Source organism: Myotis daubentonii, chromosome 1 (assembly GCF_963259705.1).
Source record: "Myotis daubentonii chromosome 1, mMyoDau2.1, whole genome shotgun sequence".
Taxonomy (NCBI): Eukaryota; Metazoa; Chordata; class Mammalia; order Chiroptera; family Vespertilionidae; genus Myotis; species Myotis daubentonii.
Window position 1 is genome coordinate 96,813,113 of NC_081840.1, and position 20,340 is coordinate 96,833,452.

The 20,340-nt window shown below is 39.6% G+C and overlaps 1 protein-coding gene and 1 pseudogene across 1 annotated transcript in view; both read left to right on the plus strand.

The window, feature by feature from the left end:
- The window catches only part of ODAD2 (outer dynein arm docking complex subunit 2), a 219,169-nt gene extending 206,592 nt beyond the window's left edge, over positions 1 to 12,577 (plus strand). The window contains 1 exon segment of the mRNA XM_059680935.1: positions 12,139 to 12,577. Within this exon segment, the coding sequence (XP_059536918.1) occupies positions 12,139 to 12,252 (114 nt within the window). The 3' untranslated portion in view covers positions 12,253 to 12,577.
- A 5,551-nt stretch (positions 12,578 to 18,128) lies between these two features.
- Positions 18,129 to 18,554, plus strand: LOC132230630 (mitochondrial import inner membrane translocase subunit TIM14-like; annotated as a pseudogene).
- Positions 18,555 to 20,340: the final 1,786 nt, after the last annotated feature.

Consider the following 20,340-nt stretch of genomic DNA (forward strand, 5'->3'; position numbering starts at 1 on the left):
GGGCCAGCTTTAACTCTGGCTCCAGCTCTGAGGTCTCTGCTGCTGAAAGCAGGTATCTGGTTTGTTTGGGTTCTATAATCAAAACAATGTATAACTCCAGCTCTGAGATCCCGGCTCGCTGAGAGCAGGTTTCTGGGGTTTTGTTTAGCTTCTATATTTGTTACAATGTTTCAAACTGCAGGCTCAGAGGCCAGCAAGGCAGGCGGGGAATGTTGGTTTCCTCCGTCACTGAAGCAAGCAAGCCTCATGTTAGTTTCAAGCAGCCTGGCTGCCGCTGCCATCTTGGCTGGCAGTTAATTTGCATATCGCCCTGATTAGCCAATGGGAAGGGTAGTGGTCGTACGCTAATTACCATGTTTCTCTTTTATTAGATAGGATATGCATAGCCCATGGACACAGACAATAGTGCGGTGAAGGCCTGGAGGGAGGGATTGAGGGGGTAAATGAGGGGACAACTGTAATACTTTCAATAATAAAGATAACATTTTTAAAAATCCTTCTATGGACAACTTCTTTATATAATTAAGGTAATTGTTATCTTATAAATGGAGTATTTTTAATTGTTTTAAAATATTTCTATGTTAAATTATCAATTGTAAACCTGTCTTTACTAAGTATAGATATCACTCATATGAATTTGTTTCAATATTAAAAAGAAAATTGAGGTTATAGGCAGAAAATACCTTAAATTCTTATCTCACAGCTACAAACGTATCTGTAGCTACTAGTACATTCAGTGTAAACATCTTCTCTCTGGTCTTTGAGTATTTCTTTTCCTGAATATTTTTACCTACTGTACTCATGATCCCATCTTATCTCTCCAAAGCTGGAAATTCTAACATTGGCTATTCCCTCTAACCTATGCATGTTCCCTCTTAATCTCACTTTGCCTCTTTGCTCATTTCTTAATGCCCTGTCAGTTGATCACATCCCCCATGGATTTCCAAATGTCCAAATCCAATGGGTTCTTTTCAGTTCTCAATTTACTTAATCTCTCCAAGGCAAATTGTAGTGTTGACCTCACCATTTCCTTAAAATGCCACCCTTCCTTTGTTCCTGTGATCCCACAGTCCTCTGGTCCTCCTACTACCTTTCAATCACTCATTTCCTTTGCAGGCCTTACTTCTTTCTGTTGTAGCTTTTCTAAAAACCCTTACCCAAGGATATGTTTATTGATTTGAGGGAGAGAAACATCAATATGAGAGAGAAACATTGATTGGTTGCTTCTCATATGTGCCCTGACTGGGGCTCAAATCCACAACCTAGGTGTGTGCCCTGACTGGGAATCGAACCTGCAACCTTCTGGTATATGGGACGATGCTCCAAACAACTGAGCCACCCAGCCAGGGGCTTGTTATAATTTTTTAAGTGAAATAGGTAATATATGTTCACTGAAAAAAAAGAAAAGCTAAACATAACAGAGGGGAAAATGTCAACTGCCACCTGCTGAGAACCCATTTGGGAAACTAGATTTTTATGTCTGGGGCATTGGGGAGCCATTGACATATTTTGAGTAGGGGAGTCAGTTGGTCCCAAAATGCCTTTCAGAAGTTATTCTAGTTTCAGAGTAGATGGGGACAGGGATAGAAGAAGAGTTAGGCAGCAGTTCAGAAAGAGAAAACAATGGCTTCCACTAAGTACTGAAAATAGAGAGAAATGGGTGGATCTAAGAGATATTTGGGAGTTAAAAACAATAGGACTTGGTGATCTTTTTGGATGAGAAGAACACAGAAGAGAGTAGAGAGAAGACACTTAAATGTCTAGGTTGGATGACTGGATTATAGAAGCAATCTGCTTGTAGAGGAAAATGAGAGAGATTTTATTTGGGACATATTGTCTTTGAACATCTTGGAAAATACAAAGCAGAGACATTATATATCTTTATAATATCACACATATATATAGCTTGATAAGTATATGAAGCCTTGAAGATACAGATCTGAGGGCCATGGTTCATGAAATAATGCAAGAGGATGACATTTCTCTTTGAGGGTGTACAGAGCAACAAAAAAAGGGATAGGGCTGATGGGCATGCCATTTTATCCTGAGCCAAAACCTCCATGATGGGCAAAGAAAGAGGATTCCACAAAAAAGAGTATTAAAGGGAAAATATCCAAACAAATCAGGGCAAATCTAAAGAAGTCAAGAGAAAAGTAACACAGGAACCGAAAGTGCCCACTGGCTTCATACAAAAGTGATTCCTGATAAGCATGAAACTGATGTAAAGAAATTGAGGCAGCAAGTGGAGGCCACTCATTGAAAAAGTTTAGCCAAGAAAAAAAAATGGAGATGATACCTGGAAGGGAAGAGAACTTTGGTGGTTTTCACTTTTGTCTCTGTTTTCTGTGAGCATGTTTAAATGCTAATTGGCACCAGCAGGATGAAAGGGGAGGCAGTGAAGATACTGGAAGGAGTGGCCATAAGGAAGTGAGCACCCAGAGGAGATAGGAGGTAGGTAAATGCAGAGCTTGAGGCAAAGAACTGAATTTAGGCTGGAGGAGAGTCACTTCTTGTATAAGACAGATGGCAAAGAGGAAAGGGTGGATACATTCGCGATGGAAATTGGTGAGTGTGATGGCTGGGAGCTGGGTGATTTCCCTTTCTGCGATTTCTATTTTCCCCATCAAGTAGGAGGCAAAAACACAAGCTGAGAGTGAGAGAACTGAAGTTGGTGGGGGGGTGGGGGTGGTTGGCAATTTGAGGAGAGTAGAGAAGGTTTTAAATAGCTGATGTGGAGAATGAAAGTTGAGAAAGACACGTAGATGGATTGTCAGGCAGAATTGGGAGCCAGTAGAGATGTCAGATTGTGAACATGTGTGCCTTTGCATCAATTTGTGAGCATGATTCAGAAGTCCAACTGAGGTCCTAGATTTCAATTTGTAATATTGGTATGACAGAAAAATAGTAGAGAGAAGAGAGCTAAACCTAGTGACCTAACACAGTTGACATGATAGACCATGGAGTGTAAGCCCACAGCAAGGAGGGTGTAAATAGTATAGATAAGTACCTCCCAGTTCTTGATCTCATTCCATCTCTTTCAGAGCATGGAATTTCTTGTTTTTAATTGAGCTGTAATTGGTATGTAACATTATATTCTTTTCATATATAGAACATTATGACTATATATTTTTATATATTATGAGATGATCACCACAATAGTCCTAGTTAACATCCTGGAATTTCTGAAAGAGGGCTATTAGAGGCAGAGATGGAATAGTATTAATAAGGTCCAGATGTAACCATGAGAATGGTTGACTAATGAATGTGGAGCAGAGGTAAAGATTGACAGAATTTAGGAGGTCAAGGTCTGAGGCTGAGGAGAGGTAACTGTCTGGGTCAAACTGCTTTTTGTTGTGTATTTTTGTAGGAGATGTCATTTTAAGTCACAGTTTTATTCACATTACCAAAAAGTATTCAGTAGCTCAGATGTTAGCTAAGGCTGCCTTTCCTCTTATCATATGAGAAATATTGGCTGAACCCCTCTCACCTCTGCTTTCCATGCCCTAGGCAAAGTCTAATTGCGGGGGATTCTATACATCATCACAGTCATCTCCAGCTTCTGATCATTTGCTTCGGGTTACATATTGTTTTGCTCTTGTAAGCATGCTGTTCCTAGCTTGCGTGGAGCTGGCCTAAATTTGGAACTCAACCCTTTTTTTCTTCCCCTCCCTTCTAACTTCTACAGCAAACAAACAAAACCAAAACAAGAACATTCTTATAAGGTCATTGTGTAAAAAAAAAAATAAAAAAAAAAAAATGAGGGTTGGAGTGATGGAAAGGAATATACATTATAGCAATGGCAACAACTTTCAGGTCAAGTACTACATTTGTCAGTTCTTAGAAAGTGCCATGTTGATTCTGAACTAGGCTTTCATTTTCCCAGTAGATCACTTAGCAGTCTTTTCTCTTCTCTGCCTTTTCTCCTTAAAAAGAAAGATTATTCTATATTCCCAGTCTGTTGATTTAGTTTTCTCCAGGCTGTACCTTCAATATCAGCTTCAGATCTTTGGGAATATAACAAATTTAGCCTAATCATTAAATTCAGGCAAGAGATGATAGTGAATCTGATCGTGGCAGTGGAGGCTATGAGAAGAGGTCAGATTCTGGATACATTTTGAAGGCAGAGCCAACAGGTTTTGTTCATGGCTTGGATAAGGGCTATGAGAGAAAGAGAGAAGTCAAGGATACTGAAAAGTTTTTGGCCCAAGAACTGGAAAGATGAGTTGACCTTAGTTGAGATAGAGGGCCCGTGGAAAAAGCAGGTTTTTGCATGGAGGATAAGGAGTTCAGCTTTGTCCGTGTGAAATTTTAGGTGCATTTTTATATCTAAGTGGAGATGTCAAGCAGGCAGTCAAATGATCTGAGTTTAGGTCAGAACTGAAAACATATTTTGGATGAGTCACAAATAAATCTACCTAATTCCACTCTGTTTGTCACTTGATAAGCTCTATGACTTAAAGTGAAATGTCACAAAACAACTTTAATTGGTTAAACAATAGTTAAGTTCCTACAGCATCTCATCAGCATTTTAACAAAATGACATTATTCCAGGACCTGCCGGATAAGACATGGACGGCATAAGATAAAGTTGCTGACGACTCTATTTCCTAGACCACTTTACCCCACAGAAGTGTTCTTTGACCTGCTACTAAGAACCAGAGGAAAGTCTTCGTAAAACCCAAGGCAGAAAACATAAAGCAGTCTGCTCCTGATACTGTATTTCCACAAGACCTGCAGTGCCCAGTGCATAGCACCGCCTGCCAGAGGCCCAGACTGCTGTGAGCCCTGTCTCTTGGGGCTCACTCATTTCTCCAGAAGGGCCTCCTGGAGCATACCACAAAAGCAGGACCTGATCGGGGCTCAGAGACCCAGTCCTGCAGAGCTTCCCCTCAGGGCCTCCTGGCATTCTTTATATAGAGGAGCCCATCCACATGACCCCCAGCCTCCACTGAGTAGCAGCAACCCGACTTCTTCATGAGAAGGTCAATCATGCCAGTTAATACTCAATACATTTTGGCACTTGGCACTTGTTGCAGGCATCAGGTTTAGTGTACAGTGCCTGAAGTGTGTTTTTCACTCGACTAATAATGGCTAACAACTGGAAAGCAGTTACTGTGTGCCAGGTCTCATTCTGAGAACTTTAAAATACAGTAAGTTTAAAAGCAACTTGAAGCCACTCCAAATGATACTATGAGCTTCTGCCCAGGGCATGCAGAGACTTCCTCTAATGTAAAGTCAATTGCAGAGCCCCTTAATCTTCCCATCCAGCCAGTAATCAAGTCATTCTCCATTTCTAGCATTCTTTAGAAGAAGGTTATTAGAGCTCTGTTATATATTCTATTCATACCACCCAGTACTCTAGACCCAACACTCCAATATGTGTGGGACTGGGGGGGGGGTTGAGGGGGGGTGGGGGGCGGGCAAGGGGCGGCGGGCACACAAAAGCTCTCTAGTGGAAGGCTCATGAAAGGTAACATGGACGAAAGACAAGAGGACAAACTTACTCAGGTGTGAGCTAACATCTGCACAGACCGGCATTCCATGGAACAAGTAGAACCCCCTTCAAGCATTGCGGAGGTGGACCTGGGATCACGCAGACAGGCAGGCACTCCCGTCACCAGAGGCAGACACCACTGGAAGGCAAGCCCCTTGATTCACTTCATGACCAATCAAAGGCTTTGCTTCAGTCAGCAAATGTAAAATGTGCTGAGGCCCATGGCTCTGGTGAGCTGTCATATGAAATGAATCACCAAGGCTCAGAGTCAGGATGTGAAAGTATAACTGCTGTGTAGTTCCCGCTGCCACAGCGCCCAGCCCAGCTGTGGACAGCAGGGCAGCCACTGTGCCGGCAGACGGGAGGCCAAGTGCATTCCTTGTTCCCCGGCTGTGCACGAGTGCTGCAGCCACGCCGCAGGGCCGTGCAAACTGGAAAACAGCCAATGCACTCACAGTTTGAATCATCTCCAAGGAATGCAAGATCTTTCTGGAAAACCCCCTAAGTTCTCTGTGCAGGCACGTATTTCTGGCTCTAATTAAAACTCTTATTTCTAGTCTGTATTCACCCAAACAATGTTGAGTCAAACCACTAGAAAATCTGTTATCACTCAAGTTGGTACATATTTCTCATGTAACTGAAATATTACATAATTTCAGAAACTGTTAGATATAAAAGTAAGAACTGAATGCAGACAGCGATCTTCATGCTACCATAGGTCTCACCTTCCAGGGACTCAGTCAGGGATCACAGCGACTACTGAGGGCATGGGCCTTGAGATCAAAGCCTTTGACAATGGAGGAAGTATTGAGTCAGCCCAGTCCACAAACCACGCTGTGAGCCCCTCCCATGTCCTCATTCATGCCAACGCTGTAAAAAGTTATGTGTTTGAATGATGGTTTAAAGTGCCCTATGCAATTAAGTTTTAAAGCAAGAGGGCTAGTTTCTCTCCAGTGTATATATGAAACTCCCAATAAAGTTAAAGTCCTTGGGTGCACTTAGGGGAGAGGACGGATTAAAAAAAGAAAGGTTTTTGAAAGGAACAAATATGTCAAAAAGTTAAACCTGAGGTGTTTTCCCCCCTTATAATATTAATAATGTATTAATAGTTGGAAAAAGTCTACAGACAAAAAAATATATACCAAACAATGTGTATCAATTCCATAATCACTTGTTCCTAATTTGCATCTCACTTTCCGAAGAAAAGTACTCCTTTTCCCCTTGCCCGGGTGTTAGTGATTTGAAACATGTGCTGCTCTTTACTTTCTGTTCGCTGCCTATCCAGTGCAGGATTCTGTACTATGTTTCTGTTATGTGATGTGTGTATTTGTTTTAAAAGCATTCTTCTGAGAGCTCTAGTTTGCTTGTGATGCTTTTAAGAAAAACAAAAGCACATATTCCTTAGCCTAATTCTAAACCAAGACACATACTACATAGTACCTGTTGTTCAGATGGTGGTTTGGGAAAATGTTATGCTCTTATTCAGTTTATAAAGAAGCGTTAGCTACCTAGCCTCTCAATGTATAAAGAAGCAATAAGTAACATTCATTGACAACAAAATAAAATTCAGGAAAAACAATGAATTCAAATAACAGCATAACCAAAGAGGATCCTGAGAGTGCTTCTCAAATATAGAGCCATTCATACCCTGAACACACAAATATTCTATACTTCCAACACTGTATTAGTTGAGAATGTTCCTTGCTAGGGAAAATGGGCAGAGCAGGATAAATTAACCAGTAAAGATTAAATCACAGTGCCCGGAATGTAGTAAGCTCGGTTGCTAATAAAATAATTTCACATTGTGCAAACATCAGGTAACCTGTGTGCCTAATGCTAATAAGTCACTTGAGGTACACTTAAGGAAGCAACTCTGACTGCCCACCACATGTACCATTCTATGCCCTAATTTTCTCCTTTTACCTATTTTCTTTTAAATCTCCCTCTTGCCTATACTTTAGACCTTTAAAATACTAGACTGCTGGGCTCCACTGGACAAGTTTTTAGGCTGTATACATTCGTTCACTCACCACCATATGAAATATAGACTAAAGGCTTATGGTTCATGCAAGAAATGTAGGCAAAATTACTTTCTCGAAGAGTAGTAGCCCTTTTATTGCATTCCGGACTAGAAGTTAGATAATAGAAAACGTCATTTATAGATTAGAGTCATTAAAAGGGTCCTGCATTGCTTAAACATTGTATTCTAACATCAAACATGTGAGTGCACAGTATATGCTCCCCTCAGCAACCCTTGTCTAGCTGCCTCCTGAAATAGCCAACATGCTGCAGGCTCTCTGTGAAACACCGAGAGGTCAACAACAAGCCAAATGCTATGACTAGCACATTTCACACTCACACTTTATTGGTTTGTGTAACATGAAATTATGTAACGAGCATCAAGGGTTTGGGAATAAATGCAACTGACTTGGAAAGTCAGAGGGGATCCCCAAACAATTATATATGAAGGAGTATAAGCAAAATAGAGGCATTTGGGCAGGCATCTGGCCAAGGGGCTGCTTTCTGAGGGAGCTGTGCAAGGTGGTGGTAGCAATCGCTGATGCCAAGTGAAACCTGGGTCATTGGTACCCATTGAGGTCAACCAGAAATGAGGTAGGGCCTGGAGTAAATGCTGCCAGGTGCTATACTGACTTCTGAGCCAAAATTTCGGCTTCCTCATTCTTCCAAAACTAACCAGGGCTGGGCTCCAGGGAGTAAATGCCAGAATCAGACTTCAGAACTGGTGAAATAATCACCATGATAATGAACACCATTTATGGAGCACTTACTTTGTTCTGGGCCCTGGGTTTATGAGATTCAAATGCATAACCTGTGTGTAGCCAAGCTATGTCATGGTTCAGTCATGACATGGAAATGCAGTCAGAGACACAAAAGCCCAGCAACCAAGTAGCAATTGAAATAACTTTAGTCCTAGTTTCACTCTCTTGAAAATAGAGAGCAAAACCACACACTATTAAACTTTTTAAAAATCCTCCACCAACAAGAGAGAGGTGGGTTTTTATAGAGAAGATGCAGAGGCATAGTATAGAAATTATTTGATTAGTGATAGCTTAAATGGTTGCCATATTTGGGAAAGCCTAGTTGGCTGTTGGTGATTGTCCTTAGGTTTCATTTTCTCAGATTGCATGTGTTGACTCTAGTTTAGATTTTGGGTTGCTTACATAGCCTACCAAGGCACTGACTAGAGCCACTTCGTCTAATGGTCTAATGGTCTAATTGTTAATTACATTAACAATGCAAAATTCACAAGGCATGAGGTTCTCTGAATGGCCCTGTTTCCCTCATGCGGAAGAGAATATTTCTTTCTCTTGTATCTCAGAAGAATGGTTATGTCTCATTTTTTTAATCTCTAGAATTTTTCCCCTTATTGATGAACTTCACAATTTAGGAAGTTAGTCTGGAAGCAGTATAAATAAATGACCAATTACAGGGGGGCAAGAAAGAATAGAAAGACAGTGAAAAGCTGTGGTAAGCTTTCCAGGGATGGTGAGTGGCAGTGACGATAGAGAGAAGCAATATAGAGCAATAGAGAGAAGTGAATGACTTTGAAAAGTGAAAATGGTAATTTGTTTGATGGAATGCAAAGAAGATAAGAGTGGGGGTTAAGTATGAGGCAGGGAGATTCCTGGCTAAGTGATGATATTTATTACTGATATGGGATTCAAGTTTAGAGAGAAAACATTTAAAACTTCATTTGGAATATGAAGTTTGAGATAACTGTGAGACTTCCAAGTAGAGATATCTAAGAAGCATTAAAAAGAAGCTTCTAAGGTGGAGATATAAATTTAGAAAATGATTCCACCTGAATGGTATTCAAAGTCAGGCAGTGAAAGAAACCATCTAGGAAGAGAGAACAGAATGAAGACAAAAAAGGAATTTGTTCTAAGAAACTTTAAAGATTTATGGTTGGGAGAAAGATAAAGAGCCATTAATGAATTGTGGTAAGATGAGGACAAATGGAGACAGAGAAAACCAAGAGACTATGGTAGTAAGAAGCAGAGACAATTTCAGAAAGGAGAAAGTCAATTATATTAAACTCTGTTAAGGGGCCAAATAAGAGAAGGACTCAAAAGTATCTATTGCTCTTTGCAACATGGAAGTTATTGATGACCTTCGAGAGGACTGTTTCAATGGAGAGGTGAAAGCAGAAGCAAACCTAGTGTGAGTTAAATGGAGCTTAAGACCAGAGACAGTTAGTTCAGACAACTCTCTAAAGAAATTTGACTATGAAGGGAAGAAAATGAGTCAAATGGTAGGTTCTTTTTGCAGGTGGTGGTGGTGCGGGGGGTGGGGCGGGTGTTGTTTTTTTAAGATATGGAAACCTGCTTTTAAATGATGATGGGAAGGAATCTGTAGAAGGGAGAGGTTAAAGAAAAGGTAATAAGAAATAAGAGACGGAATACATGGTGGTAAAATGTCCCAAGGAAAAGGAGACTGGATGATACAAGTGGAATAATGGACCTTGGGTAGAAGAAAAGAGTCATCAGGAAGGAGGTTGTGGGGAGCTGGGTTAAGATGCAGGTAGATTTGCAGATTTGGCTAAAGTAGTTCCCGTCTAAAGGCTTCTATCAAGTTGATGAAGAAGCCCTTACAAGTTATCTGCTGAGAATGGGGACTATCAGGAGGAGCTGGAGAATGGAAAAGAATGAAGACGATTTGAAGTAGGCATTGGAAAGAGCGGGGAAGTAACGTATGAAAGAGAGACATATTTAGATTACTGGGCAGTGGTGAGAATTCATTTGCGATTGGATTTGCCTTGTTGTATACATATTGCCTCCATTAGGGCTCAGCTATTAGTGAGGGCATTAGAAAGACGGAGTTGATTATGGTTGTATTGGATGAATGTCAAGGAATGGTAAGAGAATGATTGAAAAGATGTACTGTGGAATCTAAACTGGTTGTAGAGGAAGTGAAGACAGGAGATGGTTAAAAACAAAACAGAAAACATATATAAGCCAATGGACTAGAATTTGTGATGAGAATAAGCAAGTAAGTTCAATGACCAAATCATAGGAGTAAAAATTGTGATTAGAGGTTTTGAAGGTGAGACTGTGGAGAGTGATGAAAAATAAAAACCAGGGTGTGACCCTGGAAGTGGGGGACTAGAATGTGGTAAAGATCATTGACAATGAGGAAGTCAAGGAACTGAGAAACCAGACATCCTCCCAGACCCCTTGATCAAGGTTTTCTCACACACAACCTTCTAAATGTTTTATATTTTTCCTTTCTTATTTAAATTATTAATCCACCTGGAATTGACGTTTGTGTATAATATGAGATTACCATTTTTATGTTCTTCTATTTGGATAACCAACTGTCCTGGGGCCATTTGTTGAATAGTTTAGTCTCTGAATACTCCTTGAATTCCTTCCTTCCAATGCTATTCCTGATTCCTGTAGCTTGAAGTATTATAGTACCCATCAGTCTCTCCTCTCTACATATTCTTTAAGTTGCCATAAAAGACATCTTTTAAAAATACAAATTTGACCATGCCAACTCTCTTGATTAAAGTGCTTAAAATTTTTTCTGTGTTACATTTAGAATAAAAGCCAAACTCCTAATCTGGCCATATTTAAGCTTTTTCACAGTATTTCTCCTTACAGTATTTCTTTCCTTTCAAATCACCCTTATTTTCTAACATTATCCACACTTTTACTCAAATATTACTGTTTAGGTAATATATGATGCAATTAAATGTTAAATCTTCATCAGAACTACTAATTATGTTAATGAATGACACATTTAAAAAGTTCTAATTCATTTATTTGAAATTTATTGGACATCTACTATGCATAAGGCACTATATGGTACTCTAAGTTTCAGAGTTTGCAATCTAAAGAACAGAAAGGATAAATCCCAATATCTTTGAAGAATGGAGGAATTTAAGTATAGCAACATACATTTAAGCCAATTGCTATGAGAGAGAAATGGCATTTTGTCTGATGGAAATCTGGAAGTTTTGTCAAAAAGATAGGTTGTGAAAGATGGTTAAAATTTAGAAAGACAGAGGAGAAGATGGAAGTCCATTTTAGGTAGAGGGGTAGCATCAATCGAGGCAAGAGAAGTGGGGAAGTGTGACCTTGGAGTACAATATAGAGCAGGAGAAAGACAAATGACTAGAAGGGTAAACTGAGGCCAGAGTACAAAAATACTTTAAGGTTAATAGACTGGCCTCTAGCTAGCATTGGGAGTCAAAGATAATCTCCATGAAGGGACTGATATAATTACGTTGTGACATGATCAGGTGGAATTGAATGCAGAGATTAAATCTAAGAGGATGAGCTCATAGTCTAGGCATATGTTGGCTTATCGTAGGAAGTGGGGAAGCCAAAAAGAATGCAAGAGAAATTTTAAAGTAGAATCAATAGCAGTTAGATGACCAAAGAAAGGAGAAACTTGTCTAGCTCAGCTCCAGAAAAGAAAAAGGTAAGAATTTCATGAGAATTTCCTGCATCTGACTAAACATCATCTATATTTGTATTTGCTCAAACAGACTTTCTTGTACCTCTTTTTGGTGACTTTAAAAAATATTTAATATTTAAAAGTATTCCATAGCCTAACTTTATGTCTCTAGATTAACAGTTTTATTCTTATTTTCCTTCTCTCCTCCTCATGTGTGACAGCTTCTACTACACATGGTTGGGTCCCCTGATCAGGACCTCCAGGAAGCTGCAGCTGGTTGCATATCTAACATCCGCAGGCTGGCTCTTGCTACGGAAAAGGCAAGATACACTTGAAATTTGAACAGACATTTCAAGCTATCAAATTTTACATGACGCAGATCATATCACTCCCATGGCCAGGAAGCTGAAATTAGGAAACATTTATTAGCAGACCCTTTACAAGCAGACAAATGCCTGAATGAAAACATATGGATGAAAAATATGAAGGATATTGTTCATGCAAAAACTGCATGGATATTTTTATTCTATTTAATGTTTTAAGGATCTGTATGTAATGAAATGTAAAGCCAATAAATTTTTGATGATTTTCCAGGAATCTGAGAATATATATATCCAGTATTTTTTTTTCAGTGATGCTTTTGTATTTGTGAAAATTTTAATAAAAGATATGGTCTTCCAGTGTGCAGTACTATAGTGGATGAGTTTTTAGAATCCCCTTTCTGTTAAACCTATCTAACAGTCTTGTCATTATGGTTTTGTCGTTTTGATCACTTGCAACCCATGGGAGAGTTCTGAAGAGATGTGCTGATTTCACAAACTGTTATTAAATAGAATTCAGAATTAAGCAGCTGGACTTGAGAGATCATCCCGAGGTCATTCCAACTTCCCCCTAAATCTATTAAACATCTGAGAAGATAATGTGCAACTGTCACTTGACCAGATCATGCAAATCACAAAAACATAAGCAATGCATGAGTTGTGTGTTTTTTAACTTTTGCGTTTACACAGCATAAACAATGATACATTTTATTTCCCTCACAGGATTCACCAACACTTTTATTGAAAGAATGAACTTGTGCTGTGGTGTCAGGATAATATTACTTCACATAAAATTGCTTTGAATTTCTGTATTTATTTTCAGCACACAAAGTACTGTTTAAAAAGTGGCTACAAAGGATTAATAGCATTTTATCAGGTTATAGAAACATTAGAAGCCACTTAAAAGAATCACATATGTAACCTCAGTGTACTGAAATGTTTGGGAACTAACTGTGCAAGCATCACCAGGAAAATAACTTTGCATGCATCAGCTCTGTAAACAGACAGTCTAGGTTAATGCTTTAAAAAGCAGGCAAGGAGGTTTTATGGAAAAATATTAAGTACTGTGTATGTTTGTCATAACTTGCAAATGATTAACTAAATTGAGCTGAATGTAAATAATGTATATGAAATGAAAAGCCTGTACAGAATGAAATTACCAATGATAGTTTCTACGATTAAAAAGCTAAGGAATTTCTGAGAATTTTAAGGTTTTGTAAAACACCAATTCATCATCATTGGTTTTAAAAGGAGGTTATAGAAGAGAATAATAGAAACGAGGAAATGATGTGAATACTAAGAATTAAATTTAAATAATAGTGTAAATCCTTTAACTGTCAACAGTGTATATTTCTAACATTAAAGTTACCATGTGGCTGTGTTTCACTAACATTAAAAACACATCTAGAGAGATCCAGGATGGCAGTGGAGTAGGTGGAAGTTACACTGATCTACTCCCAGGATCAAACTGGAATTACAGTTAATATAGAACAGTCAACCTGAATCACAAACTGAAGACTAGCTAAAAAGAAATCTTATAAGTGAGGATTTACAGAAGAAGCCACTTTGATACTGATAGGGAAGGGGAGACAGTTAAAGGTCTAGCCGTGTACCCACATGCAGTGCCTAAGGATCCAGAGGAATATCTCAGCTGTAAAGGCTCCCCTTAGGAGTGTGGGGTCTCAACCCCATCCCTGGCCCCCAAGCCCAGAGGACCAGAGCCCAGCAGAGGAAACCACATAACATCTGGCTGTGAAAATCAGCAGGGATTCTGCCCACCAGGGACAGACAGGAGTCAGATTCCCTTTTAAAAGGCCAGCAAAAAATCTCATTCATAGCCACTCGCCTTGAGCTCCAATGGAGGGAGGGTGGCTGGGAATAGAATAGTGTTGTGCAAGGAGAGACTGGGTTGTGCGGCTCTAGGGAGAGAGCTGAAGGAGACAGCCCTCAAGGTCCCTGTGCTGAGTCCCTCAGTTGCAGACACCATCTTTCTTGGGTCTAGCACTCCCTTCCATATGGTATCAGCCTGGGGAATGCAATAGCTCCACCCTTCCTCCTCCCTGTCACCCTCCCCTGTGGAGTTCACACCCTGTGGAAGAGTCAGCTGCCTGGGTTATAGAGGTACGGGCAAACTCAGGGGTATCAGAGACTGAGTTGTGTGGCTCTGGGGTGGGAGACATTCCCTACAACTTCCCATGAGCCTGACCAATGACAACCCTTCCTGGGAGATCTAATAGCCCCATTCTCCAGACTCCTGGGGGCCCCATCCTCTTGAGCTCAGGATTTCCACAAGGTTTCCACTCCAGACTTGAGTTCTGTGGCTCTAGGAATGGCCCACTTTTCCCTCGCACACCTGACTGGTACAGAGACCTCCATCACATAGCCAAATCTTGGTCTGTTTGGGCCTGATGAACTCTTCTTGCCTCTTTCTGATGACACCTGAGGCTCCACCCCACCACAAAGGTCTGTGGACTTTTGTTGAGTGGCCTCAGACCCAATAGTGTCACCAAGTTTGAATCTGTATCAGCCTGGTGAACACTGCCCCTATCTGGTGACTCACTGAAAGCCTACTTTACACAACTCTAGTATTACCAAAGGCTCTTTCAGTAACAGCTGAACAGGCAGCCAACAGGCGAAGAGGCAGCTGGCCGTGGATCTAAGGTGCCTTAGGTCTTTGGCTGACCAACACCCAGGTTTGGTGCTGGTGGAAGCCGGCCTTGGTACAAAACTTGGTCCTTCCCATGCACACCCAGCCTCAGCAGAGGTAGCTATACATTGTGAATCACTTTGTAACTCCAAAAAGATTGCCCAGAATCAATCACAGGCAGAATCTGATATTGACCTGCACCAGAGTCCCAAGAGGCCCCAAAACCAACACACCTGGGGGCCAGCTTCAGAAAACATCAGAGCAGGATCCAATTAGCTTCACGAGTGGCATATCTAAAGGGAGATCTCAGCAGGCACGAGAATCAGCTGAGGCAAATTCTGCTTCATGGGGTCGGTACCTGCACAGCAGGTCATACATTGTGATCAGGGTCAATCCGCACAGTCACCAGCCTCAGGGTCAGCCCCATGCACAGACAGGCCAACAGCAATTCAGACTCAGCTACAACAGGAGGGCTCACATAACCCACCCAGGGACATCCCTGGAACAACCAGCTCAGGTGATCAGGGAGACTGCATCACTGGGTCCCACTGGACATCTACTACATAAGGCCACTCTACCAAGATGGGGAGACATTGCAGATCTACCTAATACACAGAAACAAACACAGAGGCAGTCAAAATGAGGAGAAAAACATGCCCCAATTCAATGGGCAAAAACTAAAACCATTTCCCCTAAGAACAGGAATAAGACAGGAATGCCCACTCTCACCTCTCCTGTTCGATATAGTATAGGAATGGTGAGAGTGGGCATCCCTGCCTTATTTATAGCCATAGCAATGATGATGAAATAAAAGGCACAGACAAGAAGATGAAATAAAAGGCATCCATATTGGAAAAGAAGAAGTAAAACTGTCATTATTTGTAGATGATGTGATATTGTACATAGAAAACCCTATGAACTCCATCAAAAATCTACTAGAACTAATAAATGAATTCGGCAATGTAGCAGGATACAAAATTAACACCCAGAAATCTATGGCTTTTTATACACCAATAATGAACTCACAGAAAGAGAAACTAAAAAATAAAAACTAAAAACAAAAAAAACAATAACAAAAAAACACAATTCAATTTACCATTGCAACAAAAAAAATTAAGATACCTAGGAATAATTTTAACCAAGGAGGTAAAGGACCTATACTCAGAAAATTACAGGATGCTGAAAAAAGAGATAGAAAGGAAGACATAAACAAATGGAAGAATATATTGTGTTCATGGATTGGAAGAATCAACATCATTAAAATGTCCATACTACCCAGAACAATCTATAGATTCGATGTAATCCATATTAAAATACCAATGACATATTTCACAAACCTAGAAAAAACTCTCCAAAAATTCATCTGGAATGAAAAGGACCCCGAATAGCTCCAGCAATCTTGAGAAAGAAAAACAAAGTTGGAGGGATCACAATACCAGATATCAAGCTATACCACAAAGCCACTGTTCTCAAAACTGCTTGGTACTGGCACAAGAACAGACATACCATAGACCGATGGAGCAGAACAGAGAACCCAGAGTTCAACTCAAGCCATTATGCTCAATTAATATTTGACAAAGAAGGCAAGAGTATACAATGGAGTCAAGACAGTCTCTTTAATAAATGGTATTGGGAAAATTGGACAGATTACATGCAAAAAAAATGAAACTAGACCACCAACTTACACCATACACAAAAATAAACTCAAAATGGATAAAGGACTTAAACGTAAGACAGGAAACCATAAAAATCCTAGAAGAAGCCATACGTAGCAAAATAGCAGACACTTGTCATAGCAATATCTTTACCGATACAACTCCTAGGGCAATGGAAACTAAGGAGAAAATAAACAAATGGGACTGCATCAAAATAAAAAGCTTCTGCACAGCAAAAGAAACCATGAACAAAACAACAAGAAAGCGCACTGCATGGGAGAACATATTTGCCAATGTTATCTTCGATAAGGGTTTAATCTCCAAAATTTATAGGGAACTCATACAACTTAACAAAAGGAAGATAAACAATCCAATCAAAAAATGAGCAAAGGACCTAAATAGACACTTTTTGAAGGAAGACATAAGGAAGGCCAAGAGACATATGAAAACATGCTCAAAGTCACTAATAATCCAAGAGATGAAAATCAAAACAACAATGAGGTATGATCTCACACCTGTCAGAATGGCTATCATCAACAAATCAACAAATGATAAGTGCTGGCGAGGATGTGGAGAAAAAGGAACCCTCATACACTGCTGGAGGGAATGCAGACTGGTGCAGCCACTGTGGAGAACAGTATGGCATTTCCTCAAAAAATTAAAAATGGAACTTTTAATTTGACCCAGTAATCTCACTTCTAGGAATATATCCCAAGAAACACCAATCAGAAAGGATATATGCACCCCTATGTTCATAGCAGCACAATTTAAAATAGCTAAGATTTGGAAACAGCCTAAGTGCCCATCAGCAAATGAGTGGATTAAAAAACTGTGGTACATCTACACAATGGAATACTACACTCCTGTAAAAAAAGAAGGAATTCTTACCATTTGCAACAGCATAGATGGAACTGGAGAGCATTATGCTAAGTGAAATAAGCCAGTCAGTGAAAGATAAATATCACATGATCTCACTCATTTGTGGAATATAATGAACAACATAAACTGATGAACAAAAACAGAACCAGAGTCATAGAACCATTGAATAGACTGCCCAACCTATCAGGGAAGGCAGGGGGTGAGTAGGTAAGAGATCAACCAAAGGACTTGTATGCATGCATATGAGCAAACCCAGTGGACACAGACGGGGGGTGGGGGGGTAGTGCACATGCTGGGGGGTGGGGGTGCCTGGGGAGATGTCAATGGGGGGAAAAAGGAGACTTATGTAATACTTTAAACAATAAACAATTTAAATTTAAAAACTAATAATAAATAAAAGTTTTTTTAAAAAAAAGAACAGGAGAAATCTCCAGATAAATAAATAGCTAGAAGAAGCATGTGGATTGAACCAATGATTTGGAAGACAAGGTAACAAAAAACACCCAATCAGAGAAGCAAAAAGAATAAAGTATTTTAAAAAACAAGGGTAGTTTGACTACTGTGTGTTCTGGAACACCAGTGTGTGGACATTTTGTTCCTGCTGGTGGTGGCAGTCTTCATTTCTGATAGCGGCGTGGAGTTAGTGACTGCGGCCTCTGGGCTGGAATGAACCATGCTCTTAGTAGAGGCAGGGGAGCTGAGCCAGAGCAATGGCCAGTACAATGGTAGCAGTTGGATTGACCATTGTTGCTGCAGGATTTGCAGGCTGTTGTCTTGCAAGCCATGAAGCATATGGAGCCTCAAGTCAAACAAGTTTTTCAAAGTCTCCCAAAATCTGTAAGACTTCCTAAACATTTTTGCTAATTCTTTGCTGCCTGTGTATGAAGTTTAGAACTACACTTGAAGAGTGCTTTCAGTGGTGGTATTACAGAGATGGGTTCAAATCCAAAGTGATAAAACAAAAAGCAGCATTAATACAAAGTGTAAGCCATATTGCCAATAAAGGAAAAATAAGAGATGCTCATTAATGAATTATGCTTTTAAATCACCTGGACAAGGGAGGATCTCCTTATATAGCAGCCAAAATCAATGCAGCTAAAGATTTACTAGAAGGTCAAGCTAAAAAAGTGAAGTAAATGTCTGATGAATTTTAAGTTCTAGTTAGTTATGTATATGCGAATCAGCTTTTTATAATAAAATGTCCTGAAGCTACACATTTTAAAAATGATTTAGCATGAACTAAGTCAAAGCCTTGGTATACATTTCTTGTTTACATTTGAGGATTTTAAATCAAATTATAGAATATTATAGATTGATACTCAATAATTATGGATACATACCATTTGAATAGAAATATTGTTCATTACTCATTTAGTAAATAATTTGGTACTTACTTCAAGGCAAAGTGAGCATGAAAGCCTCTGCTCTCAAGGAACCCCAATTTGATCAGACCCATAAACTAGTAATTCAAATACAATGTGATACATATTATGATGGAATTAGTACAGGTTGTTATAGTAGACTCATCTCATTGGGAAGAAAGAATGTCAAGGTACAGAGAGCTGGCTCAGCTGCTTGGAACTGTGAATTTAAAAGTTAGTTTAGTCACAACTTTGACTAAAAAATTGATGATGTTATGTATCATATCACTGTCAGAATTCAGATTTCATACATTAAAAACGATAAAAGATGAGAGTATGTCATTTCTAATCAAGAAAATATTTACAGTGTATTCAGCTAGCCCTTTTAAGAAACTGACCATTTATAAAAATTATTTTTTACATAATCAAAAGTTTTGCATTTGTTATGACCAAGCTTAAACACAATTAGCTAAACTGAAATGCCCTGTTATCAAAATACTTAGCTTGGACTCCGAGAATTTGTACAATGATATATTTAAATGACATTTGAGGGCAAATGGCTAACTATTGGTCTAACGTATGTAAAGGTCTTAACAAAAGGACTTATATAAAACACCCAAGGAAGATAGCTAGCCAGTATCTACGTTTAGCTTTAAAATGATAATGTATGCTACCTGCCATCTAAATTTTATTAAGTCATCTTAAAGTTCTTAATAATGGAGAAGCGACTTTCAAGATAGAAATAATGGAAGCAATTATATTTAGTGTTGGAATGTGTTTAGGGGTGTTTCAAAGGTGGGGTATATCTGCTTTGTGTTTATTTTCCATCTCGTTTAAAATCTGATCAAATCTATTTGTTATGTTTTAAGAGTATGAAGAGGCATTCATGGCTTTTGTGTAGAATAAATCTTTTCAGTTATTTCCAGGGGGAAAGGGTATTAAGATACAGTTGATTTGTTATTTGAAGTAGTTATGTTCTAGAAAGTTGCTGAAAATACTGAACCACTGTTCCTAGGGAAAATACAGGTTCCTATAAGCCTCTGGTCACATCACATTTTTGTCAACCAGTCAATATAAAACCTTGTTTTATGTGTGTTTGTTTAATTAGAAAAAGAAAATAAAACAAGGATAGTTTAAGGGACCTTTGGGATAACATGAAGTATAATAACATCTGCATCATAGGGATAACAGAAGGAGAAAAGAGACATCAAGGGATCAAGAGTGTAGCCAGGCAGCCCAGGTTCGCCAAGCCACTAGGTGGCCTGGCCCTCAGGCACCCAGCACACGCCCAGCCCTGCGCCACAAAGCCCAAGAGGAAGGTCAGCTCTGCGGAAGGGGTGGTCAAGGAGCGCCGAATAGGAGGTCGGTCGGCCAGGTTGTCAGCCAAACCTGCTCCTGCAAAAGTGGAAACGAAGCCCAAAAAGGCGGCAGGAAAGGATAAGTCTGCAGACAAAAAAGTGCAAACAAAAGGGAAAAGGGGAGCAAAGGGAAAGCAGGCAGAAGTGGCTGACCAGGAACCTAAAGAAGATCTACCTGTGGAAAACAAAGAAATTAAAAATGT